Source organism: Oryza sativa, chromosome 4 (genome assembly GCF_034140825.1).
Source record: "Oryza sativa Japonica Group chromosome 4, ASM3414082v1".
NCBI classification, from domain to species: Eukaryota; Viridiplantae; Streptophyta; class Magnoliopsida; order Poales; family Poaceae; genus Oryza; species Oryza sativa.
In genome coordinates, this window is record NC_089038.1 from 16,394,259 (window position 1) to 16,417,920 (window position 23,662).

The window sequence follows — 23,662 nt, forward strand, 5'->3', positions numbered from 1 at the left end:
ATGATGCAAGGACAAAGGACAATATACTCAAAAACAAGGACGGCGCTTCTTCTATTCATAATTCAAGAATACCTAACAACTAACCTCGCCATCACAGCTAGTGTAATCCATCGTCTCATGTATTCGCATCGCCTTGAGATGGCCGATATTATTATATCGCCCTTAGTTGTTTTTAAACTGTAATCGGTTGTATTTTGCCGATGTACAATGGCCGATATTGGTATATCGCTCTTAGTTCAATTTTTTAATTTTATCAATGCCTTTGTCATTGCAAAAGTAGGGGGCACATATATTCACAAGTTGCAAATTTGGAAAATTTTTAAGCAAAAAGCATGGAGTTATATTAATCGGCACAAGGTTTGTCAAGACTAGTTACAGAATCATCTTAGCCGATTACAAAATGTGCTAAGCCTTATTACAGAATGTCACTGAGACAAGTATCGTTGGATAGCCGATATAGCTCTTTGCCTAATTTGTTCTACTTCTTCGATGGCTTGGGCATCTTGAGCATCGGTTCCAGGGATGACTTTTAGGGACTTGGTCATATCCGCGACATTCTTGATAGCCGATTTTAGTCTTGCCTTCTGTTCTTCGACAGCTTGTGGGAGATCGGCTAGCTTTTTATGTTCCATGTCCAGCTCGGTGTTGCATTCTTGAAGTTGTGCCAAGAGTTCAATCTTGCGAGCTTCAAGTCGATCAATATTGGATTTGATCGGGCCCTCAGATAACTGATCAAGCTTGGCCTTTTCTTCATGAACAAGCTGCCGATTAGCCTGGATTGTGGCCTCGATGTCTTTGCGCTCCCGACGCTCGGCTAGTCTCAGCTTGGCCTTCTCCAGCTTGAATTGTTGTTGCTTAAGATAGACAGCTGGAGTAAGGACATCGGCTAGCTCATCTGGGATCAGAGCTTGAACCTCATGAAGCCGAGTCCTGATAGGCCCACAGTCTACCACCAAACTGTCTAGTGATGATGCTTCCATCCGATGAGAGATATCATCAAGAGTTCTCTTCACATCATCGGATAAGGGGGCTAAGGCTTTGCTTGTGGTATCTTCTTTTGTCTCATCGAAGTAGTCCTTGATGTCAAAAGAGAATAGATCGGCTAACACCTGCAAGAACAATTTCAAGGAAGTTGAGAGCTAAATAGTGTTAACAACCAAATTTGGTAATATCAGCATCGGAGAGGAAGATGGGATCGAAGCGGAATCAAAGATAAGGATTGTCGTGGAAACAGAGTAAGAATCGGCTGGAGTCCGGATCAGCTACGATTAAGATCGGCTAAGTCTTGGTCAGACTAGGTTAAGTGATTCAGCCGATTCCGACAATACGACTTGTGTACGACATCGGGTTCAAGTTAATGTGCTTCAAGATGATTGTCACAAACGGATAGAGTCCTGGGAAGGCAATTGTATCTATTAATTAGGATATTTTATGTAAATTCCTTATAGATAAATGTGGGCAAAAGTCTGCCGCAAAGACTTATGGTATCTTAGAGTTTGTTAGAGATAATAGTCATGTCTAGTATGGGCATATCTTGTAATTCTCGGGTATAAATAGACCCCGAGCCCTATGTAACTTTTAACACACACGTTCAATACAATTTCGGCGCATTGCCACCCTTTTGCTTTAGTTTTGTTTCGACGAGTTCTTGCTTTCGGGTTGAGCTGCATCGGTTTCGATCTTCAACAAAAGGTAAAACTTGTTATGACGGCTTATATTCTTGGGATTAGTGCTTCCATCTTTATGATGCTCTAATCTTTTTTATGTAATTCGTCGAGTTATCATATATCTTATATAATCTCTAACAATATCGTCATCTAACCTACAATCCGCTAACATCTGCTAATAGAGGGCAGCCGATTAGGTTAAATATCGATGTTGGTTTAGATTATATGAGATATCCACCACTCTATGAAACTTCCAGCGGCTTGATTGTCTAGATATTGTTCTTCTTTTCATACTTAATGCTGCATCAGTTGAGTTTGATCTATTCAGTCGTGTTTAGAATATCAATCTCTAGCCTGCCTTCTTGTTGCCGATTAGGGTAGCATCAGAGTTTCAGCCGATCTTATTTGATTTAACTATATTTTCTCTATATGCTTCATTGACATGTTAAATCTACCCTTTATATCAAGATCTGGTCGCATCTAAGTATATTAGGCTTCTGCTTGAGTATTTTACTTGCTTTAATATCTTAATATAAAGTAGTATCGGAGCAACTTAAATTATCAGTATCAGCCTCCATCTCCACAAGCCCAATATTAGCCAGGGAGGACAACCCAACCTCAGTTTGCTTCTCAGTACAGTCAGTTCGAGCCTATGCAACAGCAGCCTCAAGGAGCAGTTCAGCAACGACCGTGGGCCGACGTGATTTCCGACGTAATGAGGGAACAGTTCGGCCTCAAACCAAAAGAGACTAGGAGCTTGTATCGGCAGCCCTACCCTGAGTGGTTTGAGAGAGTTCCTCTTCCCAATCGATTTAAAGTTCTGGACTTCTCCAAATTTTCGGGACAGGATGGTGTGTCGACTTATGAGCATATTAGCCGATTCCTAGCTCAGTGCGGTGAAGCATCGGCTGTAGACGCTCTAAAGGTTAGGTTATTCAGGTTATCTTTATCTGGATCGTCTTTTGGTTTTCCTCTTTGCCATATGGGTCGATCAATAGTTGGGCCGATTTGGAGAAGCAATTCCATAGCTACTTTTACATTGGGATTCATGAGATGAAGTTATCTGACTTGACAGCGATTAAGCAGCGGTATGATGAACCCGTGCACGAGTATATTCAAAGGTTTAGGGAGATGAGGAACAAATGCTTTAGCTTGAGTTTAACTGATGCTCAGTTAGCCGATTTGGCCTTCCAAGGTATGATTGCTCCAATCAGGGAGAAATTCTCGTCTGAAGACTTTGATAGCTTATCACATCTGATACAGAAGGTAACCTTGCATGAGTATAGGTAGGCAGAAGTCAGGAAAAGCTCTAAGAAGGTTAATCATGTTTGTCCATACATGTATGGGTCGGATGATGAGAAAGACGATTCTGAAATAGCTGCAGCCGAATGGGTGAGGAGTAAAAAGGTCATATCATGCCAATGGGTAAAAAGTCCTAGAAAAGAGAAGAAGTATGACTTCAATATTACCAAAGCTGACAAGATCTTTGATCTACTACTCCGAGAGAAGCAAATTCAACTTCCTGCTGGCCATATAATCCCATCGGCTGAGGAATTAGGCAAAAAGAGATATTGCAAATGGCATAATTCTGGATCTCATTCCACTAATGATTGCAAGGTTTTTAGACAGCAAATTCAGGTTGCCATTGAGGGGGGAAAGATTAGGTTTGATGATTCCAAAAAGCCGATGAAAGTCGATGATAATCCTTTTCCTGTTAATATGGTGCATACGGCTGGTCAAATAGCCGATAGGGTCCGTGCAAAGGGTTTTCAAGTAAATTCGGCTAAGATTATCAACAAATATCAAAGGAAATATGACAAGCAGCAGGAGAAGCATTATGAAGAATACGATGATGGTTTTGATCCTCATTGGGGTTGTGAGTTCTTTAGATTATGCTGGAATGAAGGGATGAGGTTATGTCACGCCCAGAAATTCACTAGTAATTTCCGAACTTATTTGTGCATAAAATCCTCGTCCAGGAATCAGCCGAGGTACACAAACTGACAATTTAATATACTGATTCATCAAATTAACTAAAACGATAAATACTTACTTAATAGGCCCTTAGTCCTCACCATGAAGAAAACTGCAGCGAAAAATAAAATCTAGCGAAGCTCCGGCTCCACTCCCACAGGCAGCTCAACTGGGGTATATGCCAAACGTCTTCTCCTTCGCAACTTGTCTTCAACTGAGGTTTGATTGATTATTGCAAGGTGAGCATATGACATACTCAGCAAGCTACACAGCAAATATGCAAGTGCATAGGATACCAAAGGATGGCATAATATAGGGCTCATTTGCAAAAGCAGTATTTAGCAAACATTTAAGAATTGCAAAACAGTAGAGTAATTAATCATCAATATTAATCAACACTGAACAGCACACCCATGCTGATCAGGCCCAACCATCCTGAACAACCATACCCGGCTGCACAGATCTATCTCCAAACCAGGAATGTACCATTCCAAACCAGGAGCTAAATTAATTACCATCAATTATCACATTATTATTAATGAGTAGTGTGGGACTAATCACGAAAGACATTGTTAGACCCGCCCATAACCGCGGGCACGGCTATTCGAATAGTTTTACTCTGGCCAGAGGTGTACCACTGTACCCACAAGACACAGCCCTACAACATGTCACCATGCGCCTCAATACCACCACGGTACCACGGAAAGGAGCTGTAACAGTACTCATCGCACAACACAATCCACCACAGCGCACTGTTCCTGGATCATAATCACCCCCTTATAAACAAGGCATGGACTCCCCAGCGACCCCCGTGGGCTTAACTCTGCCACTTCTCAGTCTGGTGCTCCACAATGAACCATGCTATACAAAAGGTAAAGCCGTTGCCTATGCTGGCTTGTGGTTGGCACGGTTAATGTTTCACAACCGAAACTCGTGAACCGGTCCTTAATTGTCATGAACACGACCATCAAAACCATGTGCTCACAACCCACCATTATCAAGTTTTAGTTGGCACATTAATTAATTCACAATCACGATTGACCATCGTGAGCTACAATTAAATATCCATCATTAAGTAATAGTGAAGCATTAGTTATCCCAATAGTGTGCTAATGTTTCTAAGCATGGCTAAGCAATTATGTCTAACATCTAGCTGAACTAATATATAAATCCAACTAGTCAAATTATAACCCCGAGGTAATCAAGAAATAGGGTAATCAATGCAAATTGGCCATAACAAAGGAATAAGTTCACACCACCCGGTGACATTCAAAAATAAATGCACAGTTAAAATAAATAGAGAATTTAAATATAAGATCAACATGCTCAAAGGAATTGTGTTTGGGATCTGTGTGACTTGCCTTGCAATAATCGGTCTTCAATTAATCTTCTTGAATACTTCCGACGCACACGCGAACCATCGAAATAACGGAAACGACAAGCTAACATGCAAAACGAGGAAAAAGACTAATAAAAACCAAATAAACAGTACATAAAAGTAAACAAACATGTGTCATGATTTTAGATGAATTTAGAGACTTGAACGACCTCATTCCGATTTCATATGAATTAATTACAAATTTTACAAGATTAAATTCCAATTAAACCTATTGAAGAAAAGACTATTCCAAATTAATTAAACAATTTACAAATGATTTATAACTGAGATAAAAGATTAAAACAACCTCCGGAAAAGATTAGATTATATTTGGTAGATGACATATATTAAAAATAAATAATATGCCACTGAAAAGAGAGAACGGATTTATATCAATTTTGGACGGCTAAGATTAATCTTGACCGAGAGTTGACCAAGATCGGATGGCTTAGATTGATCTGGCAAGCGAGCCTCACGAGATATCGACTCAACGAATCAATTCTACGTGACACGGGATCACCCAAATGTTCAACCGAAACCGGCGAACGAAACTGGCGGCTCTGAACGGCTCTAAACTAATGGACAACTCAACACGGGCGAACGAACGAAACACAGGGAACACCTCGTTCGAACGAACGAGCGAACGACTCAACCACGGCTACGGCTAAACCGGTGGACTAGGAACGATTCACGGTAAAGCCCCGGTACTGCAAATGATAGGCTGGTAGGAACCTAGGGATGCACCTACGGCTAGACAACTTGGCTACCGAGCAACAGCTAAAGCGGCGGCTAGGTTAAAGCGGCACACAGCTGCGACACGGTGGCACTAGGGCAACTTGGTTTGGCTAGGCGGCTAGCACAACGGCGGCGACAAGCAACAACGGCACAACCGGTAGCGACGATGCACAGGGCAGCCGGCAAGTGACGCGGCAGCGGCTGCGTTAGGGTTAGAGCAACAGCGGCGACATGACCGAGGGATTGAAACCTAACCCGAGGGGTCACGGATAGAAGTCTCACCGAACCAAAGCGGTCGGAGAGAGATAGATGACGACGGTGAACCGGCGGCAACACATGGAGATGACGGCAATGCTAGATAGACAACGGATTAGATTGAATTAAGACCCTAGGGAAAAACTCACAGGTGAACGGCATGGGAGCGGCGGTTGCCGGCGAACCACGGCACAGTAACGCAAACGGAGGGCACCGGGAGCGAGAGGGGATCAAAGTGACCCTTACCACCACTTACGCGACGACGAACGGCAACGGAAGATGGCCGGCGACGAGCTTCGAAGGGCGGCGAGGTACTGTCCACGGAGGCGACGACTTTCCGGCGATGTGCGGCGACAACGGAGGGGTGGCCGGGCTTCACTTCGCAGCCGCGAATCCAATGCAGGCAGCGGCGAACCTTGGCGATGACGGGAGGAGCAGCAGGGCTTCGCCGGAGATCAAAACGCGACGGCGAGCTTCGGGTTGACGGCGACGATGGAGCTCCGGTGGATTTCGGCTTCGGGGAGATGGCTGCCGGGCTCCCTCTCCTTCTTGCGAACCCAACGGCGGCAGCGGCGACCAAAAGCGGCAGCTAAGGCGGCTGCTAGCTGCGGCTGGAGATCGGAACATGACGGCAACCCACTGGTTCATGGCGAGGACTGCCTCCGGCGAGGTTTCGGCACAAGGGGAACGGCGGCCGGGGTGGAGCTCGACCTTGCGGAGCCGATGGAGGTGGCGGCGCAGGAAGCAGGCAGATGAGGCGGCGGCTAGGGACGGTTGGAGCGGCGCCGGCGCTTGGAGAGAGAAGGAGAGCACGGGGAGAGCGTTTCCGGCGACGGCGGCGGACGGAACTTGAAGGGATAGGGAGAGGACGACTAGGGGGTCCTTTATATAGGCACGGGAGCTCGGGTCCAGGCCCAAATCGACGAGAAAAAAATCGGGAAAGTCTAGGTTCTCGCCGGAAAAAGGAAGGATTTGATCCGCGAAATTGGAAAGAATTTCCATAGAAAATTTTGGGGATTTCTTGGGGAAAAGGAAGAGGAGATTGAGGGGATTCCATTCCCGCAACTAATTTGGAAAGAGGAGCAACGGGGAGGACGGATTGGTGGGAGGGGGCGGCGGCACTGTGCACGAGCACGGCTGGCTCGGCTCTGTCTGGAAGAGGAAGATGGAGTACTGTAGCGCGAGGGAGGTAAATCAGACTTTGTCTGGGCTGAGAGGAAGGGAGAGAATGGGCTGAATTCGGCCCAAGCTGAGGAGGAGGATTTTTATTACTTTTCCAAATAAATTAACCAATGAGATGATCTTTCAATTGTTAAAAATACTTTCAATGCTCAAATAATTCCAAGAAAAATCTTGAACATACTTGGACACTCAAAGTATTTAAAAATATTAAAACCATACCATTTCATGATTAATTTATTAATTAAATAATTACTGAAATATTCTTTGTATTATTAAAATTAGGAATTGAGCTCTGAAAAATCCGAGAAAATTCTAGAGAGTATAATTAATCATGGAGAATTTAATAAAAATTAAATCCATCCATGCTTTATATTTAGGAAATTTTATTTCCCACATTTAACTTCACTTGTAAATTAATGAACATTTAATATAAATTCTATTAATAATTTATTAAATGATTTATAAATCCTGAAACGAAAATCAGGCTGTGACACCCAATTTCGGGTTGCGGCCTCCTCTGCTGCTTCACTTCGTAGACTTGTGAATTTTGGCCTGATTCATCGTGTCAAGTCTGCGTTCTTGGCCCATCTATACACAAGTCTGGTTCTCGACATCGTCCGATTAATTTATCGTCTATGTTGATGTCAATTCTTCTCCACTTTATTGTCATTCTCTGCAAAAGGTTAGTAGACCTAATACTAGTGGAATATTATTGTTCTAACATATTTATGCATTGCAAGCATCACTAGTTCTCTCCTGTTTTAGTAATATTGACGGTCAGAACTGATCGATAACAACCGTCAACATTGATGTACTTCACGTGGATTGCCACACACAGATTGAGTCCTAAGAAGGTAATTGTATCTATTAATTAGGGTATTTTATGTAATGTCTTTAGAGATAAGTGTGGGCAAAAATCTGCCGCAAAGACTTATGGTATATTAGAGTTTGTTAGAGATAATAGTCGTGTCCGACATGGATATATCTTGTAATTCTCGAGTATAAATAGACCCGAGCCCCATGTAATCAAATCAACACACGTTCAATACAATCTCGGTGCATCGCCACCCTTTTACTTTCGTTTTGTTTCAACGAGTTCTTGCTTTCGAGTTGAGCTGCATCGGTTTCGATCTTCAACTAGAGTTAAAACTTGTTATGGCGGCTTGCGTTCTTTGGATTAGTGCTTCCATCTTCATGATACTCTAATCTTAATTATGTAATTCGTCGAGATATCATATATTCTATACAATCCCTGACAATATTGCTATTTAACCTTCAATCGGCTAACGTCTATCACTGGAAGGCAGCCGATTAGGTTAAGTAACAACATTGGCTTAGATTATATAGAATATCCACTACTCTATGAAACATCAAGCGGCTTGATTGTCTAGATATTATTCTTCTTTTCATACTTATAGTTGCATCAATTGAGTTTGACCTTATAAGTCATGTTTAGAATCTTAATCCCTAGCCTGCTTTCTGGTTGCCGATTAGGGTAGCATCGGGGTTTCAGCCGATCTTACCTGATTTAACTACTTTATGTGTTATATGCTTGATTGACATGTTAAATCCGCCCTTTACATTAAGATCTTGTTGTAATTAGATACGTTAGGCTTCTGTTTGACGTATTTTACTTGCTTTAATATCTTAATATAGAGTGATATCGGAGTATTAGCCGATACATGCTAGATCTATCTGATCGGCTATGCTATAAACTTATATAATCCAGTTGTTAATATATATTTCGATCTAAGTGATTTATACTGTCTCGGCATGGCGACCGATCTATCCTAATCACTTGATTTCAGTATATATCGACATAAGGATTATATATTGCTAATATCTACAGCCGATCGAGTAGATTTAATTCTTTATTATTTATTTACGACCGCCGATCAATATATATATGACATCGGCTCAAAGATAAATGATATGTCATCGGCAATTAGCCGATCGGTTGTCATTTATGGATTTAACCGCGGTTTCTATCTTTCTTTCTTGTTGATTGCAGGATCAAATCAACTGGCACGCTCACGAACCTAAAGGCAAGCTTTTGGACATGCACTGGAGTTAAGCAGATCTCTCAGGCCTGGTGTTTTTACATCAACACCGGTAAGTTGGATACCATGTTTTATTTTATTATATGCAGGTATTGATGGTCAAATGTTATGATTTAAGAACCGTCAACATACCCATTTCCCAATCATTGATGTAACTGTAATGTTTATTTGGTTTTTGTTAGTGTTTTTCCTCGTTTTGTGCTCTAGGTTCAGTTTTTAGTCATTTGGAAGGATTGTTAGTTCGTTGGAGGAGTTCCTGAAGACGATTTGAAGACGCTTGTTTGCGAGGCAAGTCACACAGATCCCAAACACAATTCCTTTGAGCATGTTGAACCTATATTTAAATTCTCTATTTATTTAAAATGTGCATTTATTTCGAATGTCATTGGGTGGTGTGAGCCTTTTCCCTGTATTATGGCCGAAAATTATTTTATTTTCCTATGGTTTATAATTTGACTAGCTTGGACTTTATATATTGGTTCAGCTAGATATTAAATATCATTGCTTAGCTATGCTGAAAAACATTAGCACACTTTTGGGATAACTAATGCTTCACTTATATATCATTGATGATTATTTAAAGGTAGCTAACAATGGCTAATCGTGATTGGTTAATTAATTACCAACTAAAACCTGATAATGGTGGGTTGTGAGTACATGGTTTTGATAGTCGTGCTCATGACAATTAAGGACCGGTTCGCGAGCTACTGTTGTGAAACATTAACCGTACCAACCACAAGCCAGCGTGGGCAACGACTTTACCTTTTGTATAGTGTGGTTCATTGTGGGGCACTGGACTGTGAAGTGGCGGAGATAAGCCCATAGGGGTCGCTGGAGAAAGCATACCATAAGGGGGTGATTATGATCCAGGAAAGGTGCACTACTGTGAATTGCGTTATACGGAGGGTACTGTCACAGTCCCGTTTCGAGGTACCATGGTGGTACTAAGGGCATGGTGACATGTTGTGGGGCTGTGTCTTGTGGGTATCGTGGTACACCTCTGGCCAGAGTAAAACTATTTATATACTCGTGTCCGCGGTTATGGGTGGGTCTAACAATGTTTTGGTGATTAATCCCACACTACTCATTAATGGTAATAATGTGATAATTGATGGTAATTAATTTAACTCCTGGTTTGGAATGTTTAATTCCTGGTTTGGAGGTTTGATCTGTACGACCAGGGTTGGTTGTTCAGGTTTGGTTGGACCTATGCAACGGGTATGTTGTATATTGTTGGATTAATACTGTTTAATTGATTTCTCTACTGTTTTACATATTTTCAACTCTTTGCTAAATGCTGCTTTCGCAAATAAGCCCTATATTACGCCATTCTTTTGGTATCCCTGTGTACTTGCATATTTCCTGTCTGGCTTATGGAGTATTCCATGTACTCACCTTGTAATAAACACCAAATCTCAGTTGAAGAAAAATGATCAAGAAGGAGAAGAACTTTGGCTTAGATTCTAGTTGAGCTGCATGTGGGAGTAAAGTTGAAGCTTCGATAGATTTTGTTTTCCGCTCCAGTTTTCTTCGTGGTGAGGACTAAGTGCCTCTTATGAAAGTATTTTTCGCTTTAGTTATTTTAAAGAATCTATATATAAAATTATCAATTTGTGTACATCGGCTGATTTCTGGACGAGGGTTTTAATGCACAAATTAGTTCGGAAATTACTTGAATTTCTGGGTGTGACAATATCAATGCAGCGACTGCAGTGGGACCAGAGATGATTAAACATCATAGAGAATTACCTGCCCAACAACATAAATGGCAATGCACTTCGGACGGTGCCATCTTTATTTACTAATTACCAACGTACACATAGAGTATACGCATAAGAATTGCTACCTGCATCACAAAATAAATTTCATTCTATACATGAGTCTGGATATAGACCATGTCCAGATTTATGTACAAAAGTGAACTTATTTTAAGATGGAGATAGAATTACATAAGCATTGTGTAAGCACATAGTTTGCTGCATTGTTGATAGCTCAGTTCTAAAGGGTGACAGGATTCACAAACAGATTCCCAACATTTCCCTGATGATACTTCGAAAATGTATATGCATCTTTCTTCTTATCGTAAAAGAATGGCACTGCTACGGCCAAATTCATAACTCGTTGCACCACATGGAACTGCTTTTGATGATCACAACGAACCTGATTCAGGGTTCTCCATTCACTTTCAATCATTGATTCGATCTTGTCTAAGGCAACTTCGCTTGTAACCTTGTGCTCATTGATATAGCACTCTACTGTGTTTGCGGCATCTCCTTTGTTCTTTCTTCCAGACTGCATGAGTGTGAAAAAAATATATGTTACTTCCTCTATTTTACAATATATAATTAGGTTTTCTTGACAATTTTTGTTTCAATATTATATGCTGTAGGAAATAGCTAGTTATATACATATAACATTTCAGCTCTCCACTAATAATTTAGTAATGTAAAGTGATTAAGTAGCTGGACCACATTCAGCATCCAATTCCAGACTGCATACACATTTAGGCTGTGTTCCATAAACTATGTTGGGAACTTCTCCCAGTGTACGTAAAACAGGGGACTTATTAGCGCGCAATTAATTAACTTTTAGTTATTAAAAACTTGAAAAAATTAATATGATTTTTAAAGCAACTTTTTATAGATTTTTTAATAAAAAAAGCACAACTCAACAGTTCACGAAACTTGAGCATGGAAAATAAGAGAGTAGAAGTTAGGAATCGTAGTTCCGAACACAGCCTTACATATTTAAATACAATAAATTAGGGAAGTACATGGAATTAGTACTCTCAATTTTTTTTCCAAAACAGTAAAATTGAATTACTGCATCTATACCTTGAATGCAGCAATGTCGTTCATGAAACGCATAATCTTTGCACAAGCTATAACGGCACTTGAACGTACTGTTGTCAATTCAAATGATTCCTTCGTTACTGCATCACCCTGGCCAACTGCAGCAGTCACACAGAGTAGTGGAACAGTACTGGACAGGGTTGACAAAGCAACCCGCTCCTTAAATGCTGGCTTGTAATTTTGATGCAACCATTCAAATTCTTGCAGGTAATACGTGGATAGATTTTGGAACTGCACCCATGCAAATCAAATTAGCCAAAAAAAACTAGTTAGCTACATCATTATAATTATTTTACCGCACTACTACCATACTCATCAAACAAAGACATACTCCACCCGGTTCCAATAATTATCATTTTAGGCAAGTTATACATAGTTAAAGGTTAACTTCGTCGAGTTATTTATGGGTGAGTGGACAGTGTCTCCCCCCTCCTCCACTTGACTATCCTTGTGCGCTGCCGTTTGCTTTCGAGGTCAACCAACTGTAAGGAGAGCATGTGCCGGCCACCCCCTTCCCCTCATCCTCGGCAGTCACCACCCACCGGCTACCCGATCGAGCTAGCCAGCTAGCCATCTTTGGAGGTGAGCGTTGTTTCAATGTATCCACGCTAATGTCAGGTTGATGCATCTATTTTACTTTAAACTAACCAGTTTGCTTGTAGCCAAAGCCAGTCTATTGTGAAATGCTAAGATGGGATCCTTGTCTGTAATTTTCTTTCGAATGCTTTTTGTCTACTGTATTAAGTAAGGTGCTTGAATGCTGAGAGGTTGTGACTTCATAGTTTCCTATTGTAGAAAAAAGCCATGGCCTTCCCTTGGTTTCTTCTAATATTGTTATGATTAAAAAACAACATATTTAGATCGATGTATACACTTAAAGTCTCTAGCTAGTTCATTATTTTGCGTGTATCTTCAGTCCCTGTCCATCTTGTTAAGGATATGTAGTTCGTGTGTCAGTGAAGGATATATATTTTGTGCAAAGCCCGCTGGAATACGATTAGATTAAGTATAAGCTATGGGTTAATTGTGCTTCCTGCTAGCTAGATTGATATGGCAGATAATTCCATTTAAGCTATTGGGCTAAATAATATATGAATTTCATAAATAGTATAGAACATTAAAGCATGATAATAGCAGCCATATGATTAATCAGTTATTTATATCCTTGGAATTCTTAGACTGACAGTTACTTACATGTATTCAATATTATGCTGTTTGTAGTATCCTCAGTAACCACAACTTTTTAAGCATATAGCAGGATCTTATTGACCAGCTTACAATATTGTGTGTCTCCTATACGTTGATATATTTTTACCATAATCTGTAGTATTCTCAAGGCAAGTAAAGAGGAGAAAATAGATAGAGATAAAAATGCATCGAAAAGGGATAAGATATCTGCATTCATTGTCTCATCTAGCTTGGAATATTGCTGCCGGAGGACATGTAGTACCATAACTTGTAACTTATAGTGGTGAATAAAAGATTCTTGTTGATGTGAATTGGCATGTACGTGTATTGGTTATATAACTTACAGGATTGAAGTTTGCTTAAAATTTGATGCTGAATTGTTGTGCATGCCTATCTGTAGCTTTATCACTTATGTATCAGTAAAAAAAAAAGAGTTCATTTGCATATTTTGTTGAAAAAGTTATGTTCAATAATCCATATGGATATGTGGATTGAATTGTTGGGGGGGGGGGGGGCGGGAGGTTGTCTTGGAGCCATTTTATTTTATGGTGCCACATGATCTTTTTTCCTGACGGCAGCACGTCACAATTTAGGCGACAAAACCCGATGCCAATGGAAGTTTTCTGTGTTAAACACATAGGGAAACCCATAGGAAAATATAATTTCTCCGTTGTGATTTTTCTATCGGCAATTCTTGTCGGTTCCCTCAAAAATACAATTTCTACGGATAAACCCTATTTTTCTGACAATTTTTGATCCGTAGGGTTAGCACAAGTCTGGTAGTGCATAGAAGTCTACGTGTGTACAGTATGAAATGAGAAGTTTAGTCCTACCATGCTAATTTTGGGAGGGTTACACAAGTTTACGTATCTAGTTGTCCAAGTTCTAGCAACACTTACTAAACATTTTACATAAAGTGAGGATGAAAAAGCACGTGTGTTATCGTTTAGGCATGGTTTAACAAATTCATGTTGAGCATACAGCTATAAGTATTGGTACCTGGATTATTACGATTTTCTATCAGTAATAGATGTTCAATATGGTTTCAAAATTTTAGGTTTGGTGGTGAAAAGTTAGCCCTAGATTCTATCCCAAAATTTTCTCATTAGTGATTTAAACAAAAGATTTCAGGGATAGAATTTTGGGAACTGTTGGTGATGCTCTTATATTGAATATATAATAAATGTGGATAGTTTATTCCAATAGATGACAAATTTCATTGGTGCACACGATCTTTTCTTGGTATATATCGATAACATACAGTAAGAAGAATCCATTAACGATCAATGCATAATATGAAGATTTAAACAAATACAGGAAATAAAAGTGGAAAGATGCAGTACATATATAACTGGTATACCTCTTTTTTCATGCAGGTCACCCGGTATTTGTCACTGGCCTCTACTTGAGCTTCAGTCTCCCTGAAGTAATTCAGCAGTGCACGGTAGAACTTTTTCATGTACTCTGGTAGTAATGAGATAGCACTTTCATCCCATCTGTCCAATAGGCCAATTGGGAATTTTTATGAAATTACTTAATTAGGCAAGTGTAAATAAATCTAGCCGAAAAAGATAGTTTGACAGGGATGTATCGCGTTGAAACCACAAATAAATGAATGAAATACTTTGTAAATTATGCTCAAATGGACACGCCATGTACCAGTGACGAATAAAGTGGTTTGATGATGTTTAATATTTCTCGAATGAAAGACTTGTTAACATTGTGTGAAACGCGTGACCATAATTAATTGAGATGTATAGTGATCGATAAATTCGATGGTAACTGTACAACAAATTTATTTAGTTAGAGGATCAACATGGTTTTTCAGTTGTGCTTTACTCAGATTAATTGTTTAGGTGCATTAAACATCAAAAGGTAAAATAAACAATTTCTTTTTTATTTGCTCTAAGTAGCTCGGGTTCATGGAAATTGTTGGTTCATATCATGCTGGCAGCAACAGCTCGGTAACAAGAATACTGATGCCAGCTACCTTTGGTAGTTGTAGCTAGCTCTACCTCCAGTTGCACATCTCTGTTTTAATTAACTAAAAGTTGGCCTTAGCTGTTTCTTGATAGAATGACAGTAGAATATATGTGTATGCATGAGCGGTACTCTGCTTGGTCATTGCATAGTAGTTGGAAAAACTCGCATGTTTTGCTGCTCTAGAATTAGAGGTGGAATGTTGAATGCTCGGAAAACTACTTTTATAGGCGGTTACAATATAATTGGTACCCCCATTTTTGGAAGTGTTTAGCCAACCAAATGTTACATAGGGCCTATAGAAATCGACAGTTTTGTGCTAGTGGATTGCACAACTGCATGTTAACAAATCTATTTTTTTGTATTTTAAGTTCGACTTTCAAGTCTTTAATTATTGTAGGCGCAAAAAGTATTTCATATTTTAATTATCACAAGTTCGCAATTTTTTCACACAAAATATGCATCTAGTATGTAGGATTCAAATCCGGGATCTCTCCCTTCATGTGTATCTTACTTATTACCATCTTACATATGAAGCACTTTGTTAATTACTATGAAATAGACGTTGGTCTTCTAATTTAAACTCTCCTAAACTTGTAACACATATTAAAACCTTAAAGATTTATGTAGTGTTCATTTGAAGTGCGATTGAGGTGAACTAAAGTTATATATGATCCCAACAATTTTTTCATTAAATTTGTAAGGTCCATATTTTGGTAATATCCTTGTTCACTTATGTCAAGTTCCCATTGTATGTTTTGATGTGTTATGCAACTTGACATTTGTGAATGTTCATAATAAAGGAAATATCAAAAAAAAAATTGACTAGGCCATATTTGAGGAAATATTGTAAGGATCTCATAGAACTTTGGATTAACTCAATTGGACTTAAGGTGTATTTTCTATGAATTTTAAAACTTTAGACTTCATAAAGATCTGTTTGTAAAATCATCCTATTTTAAAAAGTAGATTCCGAATTTGTAACGAATATTTCGGCACCTAAATGTTCTTAAATGAAATAACTTTGACTAGAAAGTTACAAACCTTGTCGAGCGCTATATTGTTTTATAGAAATTGTACCCGTCAACGTATGTAACAAAAAATTCTAATGTAGACCTTAAAGCTTCTTATAATGAACTTTTGATCCCATTAACTACCTAAAATAGAAAAACATTAACTACAACATCTCAACAAGAACTATAATTGTCACATAACATTTGTCATTAGGCGACATCATAGGAAAGAGTTACAAGTGGTTTCCTAATAGAACTGCCCTTAAAAATCAATTTTATTGATTTTTTCTTATGAGATCCGTATATAAAAATGACCCCACCTTTCAAATTACGCGACCCATTTGTGTTAATAGACCTATTTTCACATGCAATTTTTCATAAGGAGCTATCTGTAAAAATAGTTTTCTTTTGTTATATGACCCTGGGCGGCATTAGTCATCTTCATAGGGACACGGAAATGGTTTGTAGTGGTTACGATGAAAAATGTGCATGTGCCTATTATTGAAATAAAAAGACTGCCAGCTTTTGGCCATCTAGACAATGCGTCAGAGACAACCATCCCAATCTATCCCCTCCCCATCCCATCTAGAAGTAAAAGTATAGGTAGGGTCTTCCAAAAATACACAAAATATTGAATCTGCATGGGAGGGGCAGAGGGTAGCTAATGAAGGGGTGGGAGAGGTGCAGAGGATCGATGGGCACGCGTGTGACACATTGCTTAGTTAAACAACATGCTACGTGTTAGGCAATAGCACGTTCTCTCTCTCTCTCTCTTTCTATCTATCTCTGTATATTTTTCCATAGAAATTACTTTAAGTATATGAGGTTATATCACACGGTCATGCATAGCGTTTAGAAGTTTCAATTGATTCAGATTTACAGGTATAGGGGTAGAATAGTTAAATTTTGATTTATTTTTGGGCTTCTGATTTGATCATCTGTACCTTTCAATTTTGAAAAGCCTGATCTTTAACATATTATAATATTCTGTGAAACTTTAGAACTTTTAAATATAATTTGTTGTGCGGTTTTCTTGATTTCTCTTACAATTGGTGGCTCGAGATGAAGGATATTAATTTCTGTTGTTTTTGACCTATTAATTAATCGTACCTTTGTATGGCTTCATTCAGCTTCCTGCATTCCTCGATGGTGGCATGATCATCATATGTGTCATCCATAAGGACAATGAATACAATTATCTTGGCAAGGATCATCCGTGTGAGTGTTAAGTTTTCTTCATAGAACAGCGCATAGGACCAAAGATATGACTCCACTGCACGATCTCTAACATGACTTAGCTCGACATATCCATAAAGATCTTTCCACCACCTGAAAATTAAAATGATCGATTGTTTTAGGTGCTTGTTTTGAAGTATATTTAAGATATATATATTAGATCATTAGAAGCAATGAGTATTAATTGATTTATGATAGTAATAATATGTACATAGCATATCAGGCATACCGAAAACACTAACAACATGAAGAGCCATATTGCTAGTTATTTCAGTATATGTCACTAGTTATTGGATGTTTAAAGCCGCATAAAAGCCTCTAGTGTATTGCTGCTGCAAATGCTGAGACAAAGATTGATAAAATATTCGGATATTCCTTGAAGGCTAGCTGTCCTTCTTTTTTATCTGAGAGTGGACAAATTATATAGTAGTATAAACCTTAATTTTCTATTGTTCAATACTTGAAACTACAGATAAAGCGATACCTAAACTCGGATACACTAACTACCTCATTAACATGACATATATTGACTACTTCTGGACAAAACATAAAGTTGTACATGTATTTTGTGATTAATTAACATTAAATTGGTTGCACAAACAAAGCGTCAATTTGTCTAAAACGAGGTACACATTTTATGTATTTACCATTCAGTACATCGAAGGAACACAACGTCTCTCCAGAATTTTGCACTTATCTATATCTGTCTATCCTATATAGTCAGAGCTAAAATATCCACATGTATTGATTAAGTTCATCTGAAATACAACAGCCTTTGGATTCCTCCTTTACTTTGATCATAGCTACCCACATGTCATGTGTATTCAGAATTAACCACTTAGTATAATTGCTTTAGAGCTCAAGATGTATTGAGCAACATCTCACCTAGAAAGTAAAAGCCATCGAATCCCTCTCATACTTGTCATAACTATTCATGAGTTGAAATTACACATCAACTTCTACGTAGCTCAAATTATAGTCCTTTTAGGTATGACGAGTAAATAATTTCCAATAGGTTTTTATCAAGCTTTCCTAGAAAACAAATACTTCTAAATTCTCCACTGTAATGCACGGCCCATTCACTAATAACTAAATGTTCTCTAAATTATCTTTACTAACTGTAGAGCGAAGATCGAAAAACATATTTTGGTAGTTGTATCGTGCACATACACAGATTTGAGATTATTACAGTGGTTTGTTTCTGTCCTAAAGGGCACAATCAATTACTTTCATGGTATATATTTACTTATTATATATATAAATATCAAATAAATACTCTTTTTTTAGATAAAGGAAATGAATAAACCTGGTATCTACATCCACAAGACATGTACAAAGACAAAGCAAAGAAAGACTCTTACTGAGAAAAAGCTTTGAGCTCCTTCAAGTGGACATGCTGCAGAAGGTTAAATTCCAGCTTTGCAAGATCTAAAAGAACAACAATACATTCTTCCTCCTGTCCGTACTCCAGCATGTAATGCAACATTTCAACTCTCTTGTAGGTTCTCGGTAATGGTAAGTGTAGGGCACGGTTGATTTGATTATCTAGAGGGGCCTTGAGCCTACTTCCGTCCCTCATTGATTCGAGGTGGTGCCTTGCAAAAGACATAGCTTCTTCAAGTTCTGGCTCATCATGGACAAGGAGGTGAGCTGCATTGTACAAACTTAATAATGCCCTTGGTTCATCAGCTATTGTATTGATGAACCTCCCATCCTCTCCTTTGAATTTTTCGAATACATCTGCAAGGCAGCTAAATTAAATGTGGATTTTTCCTTCCAAAAGACACTAGATTCCCTTTTCATACAATTTTTTAATACATCGGATATTCTTGACTAATTTTTATGTATATATTCTAATCTGGACTTGTATTGAAAAGTTGTTTGACACAACCATAATTACGAAAATGAATGAATACCTACAATACAATGACTTAAAATTTGTGATCTAGAGAAAAATACAAAAATTTGTATATGTAAGTCATCACCAATATAAGAAATACTGGCACTATTGAAAATTGGGCCTATCTGTCATATGCACATAGTGGATAAATTGTTACTCCCTCCTTTTCATATTATAAGTCGTTTGACTTTTTTGCTAGTCAAACTTCTTTAAGATTGACCAGATTTATAGAAACGAAGGGTGTATTTTGTAATAGACTTGTTTGGCATTGTTGTTGTTTGTAAAATACATAGTAAATGTTGCAGTGAGATAGTTTTGACCAAGTTGCAATTTTGTGAAAATCACTCTGCAAGTTATCTCTTTCAGTATTTATTAGTACCTGGAGATACCCAAATGCCATGCTCCCTAAGTAAGCGAAAGTGGAGAGCAACCTCGTGGAGACTAGAGCTAGTGAATTCACTTTCTTTGATGTCACTTATTGCATTGTTTATCTCATCTTGGAAAAGGTGATCTATTCCAAGACGTTGAACTGCATCTACTAAGTGCATTTTCTTGGCTGTATCATTGTGCGTCTCAAACAGTATACGGACGTCCTGTTTTAGTTTATCAGCCTTTTCCATCATCCAATCCTCCGATCTCTGTTTATTTGCATGCATAAATTTGATTTGTTAGTATCGGATGAAAGAAATACAGGAATGAATAATTAGGTGAAATAAAACATTCCTTTTAGATAACTTGTTGGTGTGTTGTGGATTTGACCAAATTTTTTCTTGCCAAAAGCTGCATTAAATCAAATGTAATAAAAAAATATGATAAAACTCCATTGATCCACTAGGAAAATGTGAACTACGTCGCCCCTCCATCCTTTTAATTTCCAAATATGTGCCGTTCTACAATGAGTGCTTGCAAACATTTTTAAAGTACGTAAATAGATATAGAAGTATTAATTATATAATTTGTCATGTGAATATTGCCGTTGATTTTACAGCTAAAATATGCCATTCTTACTATAAAAGTCAAGTCTTAGTTGAAGTTGTGTTGGGAAAATCTGCACGTCAGAATACCAAATGAGAAACATTGGAGGGAGTAATTGCCCACGCTATAAAGAACTATTTTCGTGAACAACCCGTATATTTTTATAGGCGGCCTAAGTAAGTACCTACCTGTGAAAATGCGTAGGCTCTCTGGTCAAGGCTCTACGATGAGAGTCAATTTTCATAGGCAAGCATGCTAGCTAGGAGGCACATAGAAAAATAGGATCATTCTTTTAGGTGCCCATCTTAAAGGCCGAGAAAATCGTATTTTTTAATAGAAAATACCCAGAGCTGTCTATAAAAACAATTGACAGGTCGGCCTCATAATAGCACCACGTGTGAAAAAGGCGAAACCTAAATAATATGCCCATCAATCTGCCCGACCTCTAGTGACTCTTTATCTCACATCATCTCGTCCTTATTCCTTAATTATGTCATCTCATATCGATTGCCACGATGCTTGTATTGGATCAAGATAGGGTTTCTACAATATGAAAATAAAAAAGGTATACCTGTAGTGGCTTTGGGTCATAGTTGATAAAGAAATCCCCCCATACAGAGGGCTCAAAGCTAGATACTTCCTTTACAGGAGTGATTGATTCTGAGGACACAACATGTGCAGCATGTCGATGCGCACTGCTTTGTCGTCGGAAGGAGACTTTTGCCGGGGCACCAGCAGAAAGAAGCCCAACCGATGGCTGGATTGGACGATGGCCTATCCTAGCATGCACAACACCATGAGAGAAGAAGAAAGGGAGAGGGATGGAAGTTGACATACTAGTATATTTCCCTTGGGAGGGCAATAGCAGTTCACTGATACTATTGTAGTGTGGTAGTCTGATCGTTGCTTTAGCTAGCTAGCTAGCTAGCTGCTTTATATAGGATAAGGCATAGGGCTTCTAGAATGTACTCTTAAAAAGGATACTCTCTTTGTCACAAAATAGATACTTTCTCCGTTCAAATATTAGGTGGGCATGGATATTAAAGAAATAAGTAAAAATAATAGGGCTTCCACAGTGAACTCTTAAAAGGATACTCTCTATCACAAAATAGATACTTTCTCCATTCTAATATTAGGTGGGCATGGATATTAAGGAAGTAGCTAGGTAAAAATGATTGGATGAAGTTTGTGATTGATTGAGAAGAAAAAATAGGTAGTAAAATAAATAGATAGTGGTTGCTATGTGTGGGATGTGTGAAAAATAAACTTATTTTGCGAGCAGGGTGTAATAAGCAATAAATACATCCCTTATACCAACCAGTAAACATGATGGAGGCACTAAGCAACAAATATCAAGCAAGACTATAACCTGCTAGTAAGGAATAAAAAACATTAATTCTTTTAGCAAGAAATAATTGCATTGTCATTTGAGAAAGCAAGTGTATTATTGTCTTTTTGTTTTGTATTGGTGCATGTGAGATGTGTGAAAAATGAACTTATTTTGGGACGAGGGTGTAGTAGTAAGCACTAAATACATCACTTATATCGAATAGTAAATATTTTGGAGGTAGTAAGCAGCAAATATGTGACAATTGCATTACAACCAGCTAGTAAACAAAACTTATTTTAGCATAAGGGTGTAGTAAGCGATAAATACATCTCTTATACCAAGTAGTAAACATTGTGAAGATACTAAGCAACTAATATCAGGTAATAGCACTACAACCTCATAGGAAGGAATAAAAAAAGCATTGTTACTCTTAGTAATGAATAATGGCATTGGATTTTGAGAAAGTAACGGTATTCTAGTTGTGTTGGTTATGTATTGGTAGGTGGAATGTGTAAAACGAACTTATCCTGGAAGGCGGGTCTAGTAAGTGATAAATACATCCCTTATACCAAATAATAAAGAAAAAGGTATGAATTACCCCCCCCGAACTATCTCGGTCGATCGAATTACCCCCCGAGTGGGTGGCGAGCCGCTGTCAGCGACGCCACCTCCTCGCCGCAGCCGCTCCTCCCCTTCCCTTCCCCTTCTTCCTCTAGGTCCGGCGGTGGCAGCGGCGGAGGAACCACTTGGGGGGGGGGGGGTAGGGCAGGCAGGAAAAGCGGTGACAGCGGTGGTGGCGGCATCAGTGACAGTGGCGGTCCCTGCCTGTCACTCCCGCCTCCGACCAGGGCCACCTAGCCGCGCCCCTTGCCAATTGCCGCTCACTGCCAACCAACTCCTCCTCCCCGCCATGCCGGAGACGCGCCCGCCGCCGCTCGGCCAGTTGCGCCCATAGCTGACTGGAGGCACCGATCCGTGTCCGTCGCCGCTCATCGCTCGCCGCCGACTAGTTCGCCCTCCTTGCCGCGCCCGCCGCCGATCGGAACCGCGCTCGCCGACGTATGCTGAACCGCACCCGTAGTCGACCGGAGCCACCCAGCTGCACCCATCGCCGCTCGCCACTTGCTGCCGGCCGATTCCCCCTCCCTACCGCGCCCGTCACCGCTTGCTACTCGTTGCGAGTCGCACCCACCGTCGCTCGTCCAACAGTGCCAGTAAAGGGGAATTAATATGATTGGATTTCCATGTCAGCGCCTCGTAGGATCGAGAAGGTGACCAGTGTCGGGACTAACTGCTCCTGTATCTTCCTTGCTTATCATGACCAGTTCTCAAGCAAGGTGACCATGATTGAGAGCTGCGCGCTAACTGCTGCGGGTCCACTCGAGGCAATTTATACGGTCTTGTGTGGAGGAGAATAACCTGCAGGCAGAAATTCCGGTGCTTGGTGATGTGGATCAACAGTATACCACCGTACTAATTCGTGGATTCGTCTGCCGAATTCCCTCATCTCCCTATCCCAGCTGTCCCGTTCTGACGTTCACTTCCGTAGCGTTCAATTAGGATTAGACTTCCCTATGCTCAATCAGGAATCAGACTCGGTACATCCAATTGGCCATTAATTTTGACAATTTGACCCTTTGCAAAAACTATTTTTACAAATGAATCGCTGCCAAAACTTATTTCAAATCTGACCCTTTTGCTCAACGCCAAATCGTGTGGCGCTGAACTTAGACAGAGGCCGGGTTTTATTTAAATCTATTATTAAAAAAATATCTAATTCCACAGATGAATAATCTGAACATAAGTTCATCTTTGGCGTTAGACTTTTTTTGATAAAGGGAGTAGAAGTAGTACAAGTACTAATAAATACACGCACTTTTTCCTTCCCTATTTTTTTGTTTTTCAGATCGACAATCGAAACGACTACTAAAATATAA

General features: G+C 39.4%; 1 protein-coding gene and 1 long non-coding RNA gene across 3 annotated transcripts; both read right to left on the minus strand.

The window, feature by feature from the left end:
- Window positions 1-316: 316 nt before the first annotated feature.
- On the minus strand, window positions 317-7,176 carry LOC107280511 (uncharacterized). The gene is made up of 4 exons (XR_010740886.1): window positions 6,256-7,176; window positions 5,003-5,083; window positions 3,721-3,855; window positions 317-1,109 (listed from the first exon to the last, which is right to left on the minus strand). It is a non-coding gene; the product is annotated as an uncharacterized lncRNA (long non-coding RNA).
- Window positions 7,177-11,017: 3,841 nt separating this feature from the next.
- Window positions 11,018-21,389, minus strand: LOC4335518 (tau-cadinol synthase). 2 transcript variants are annotated; one of them, XM_015778961.3, is made up of 7 exons: window positions 20,967-21,389; window positions 19,800-20,058; window positions 18,882-19,260; window positions 17,395-17,613; window positions 14,652-14,787; window positions 12,086-12,334; window positions 11,018-11,543 (listed from the first exon to the last, which is right to left on the minus strand). In XM_015778961.3, exons 1-7 carry the CDS (start codon window positions 21,228-21,230, stop codon window positions 11,250-11,252), a joined length of 1,800 nt encoding a protein of 599 aa, XP_015634447.1. In that variant the 5' UTR covers window positions 21,231-21,389; the 3' UTR covers window positions 11,018-11,249. The 2 variants fall into 2 exon arrangements, with proteins under 2 accessions (XP_015634447.1, XP_025880298.1); XM_026024513.2 differs by having other exon boundaries at window positions 21,233-21,293.
- Window positions 21,390-23,662: the final 2,273 nt, after the last annotated feature.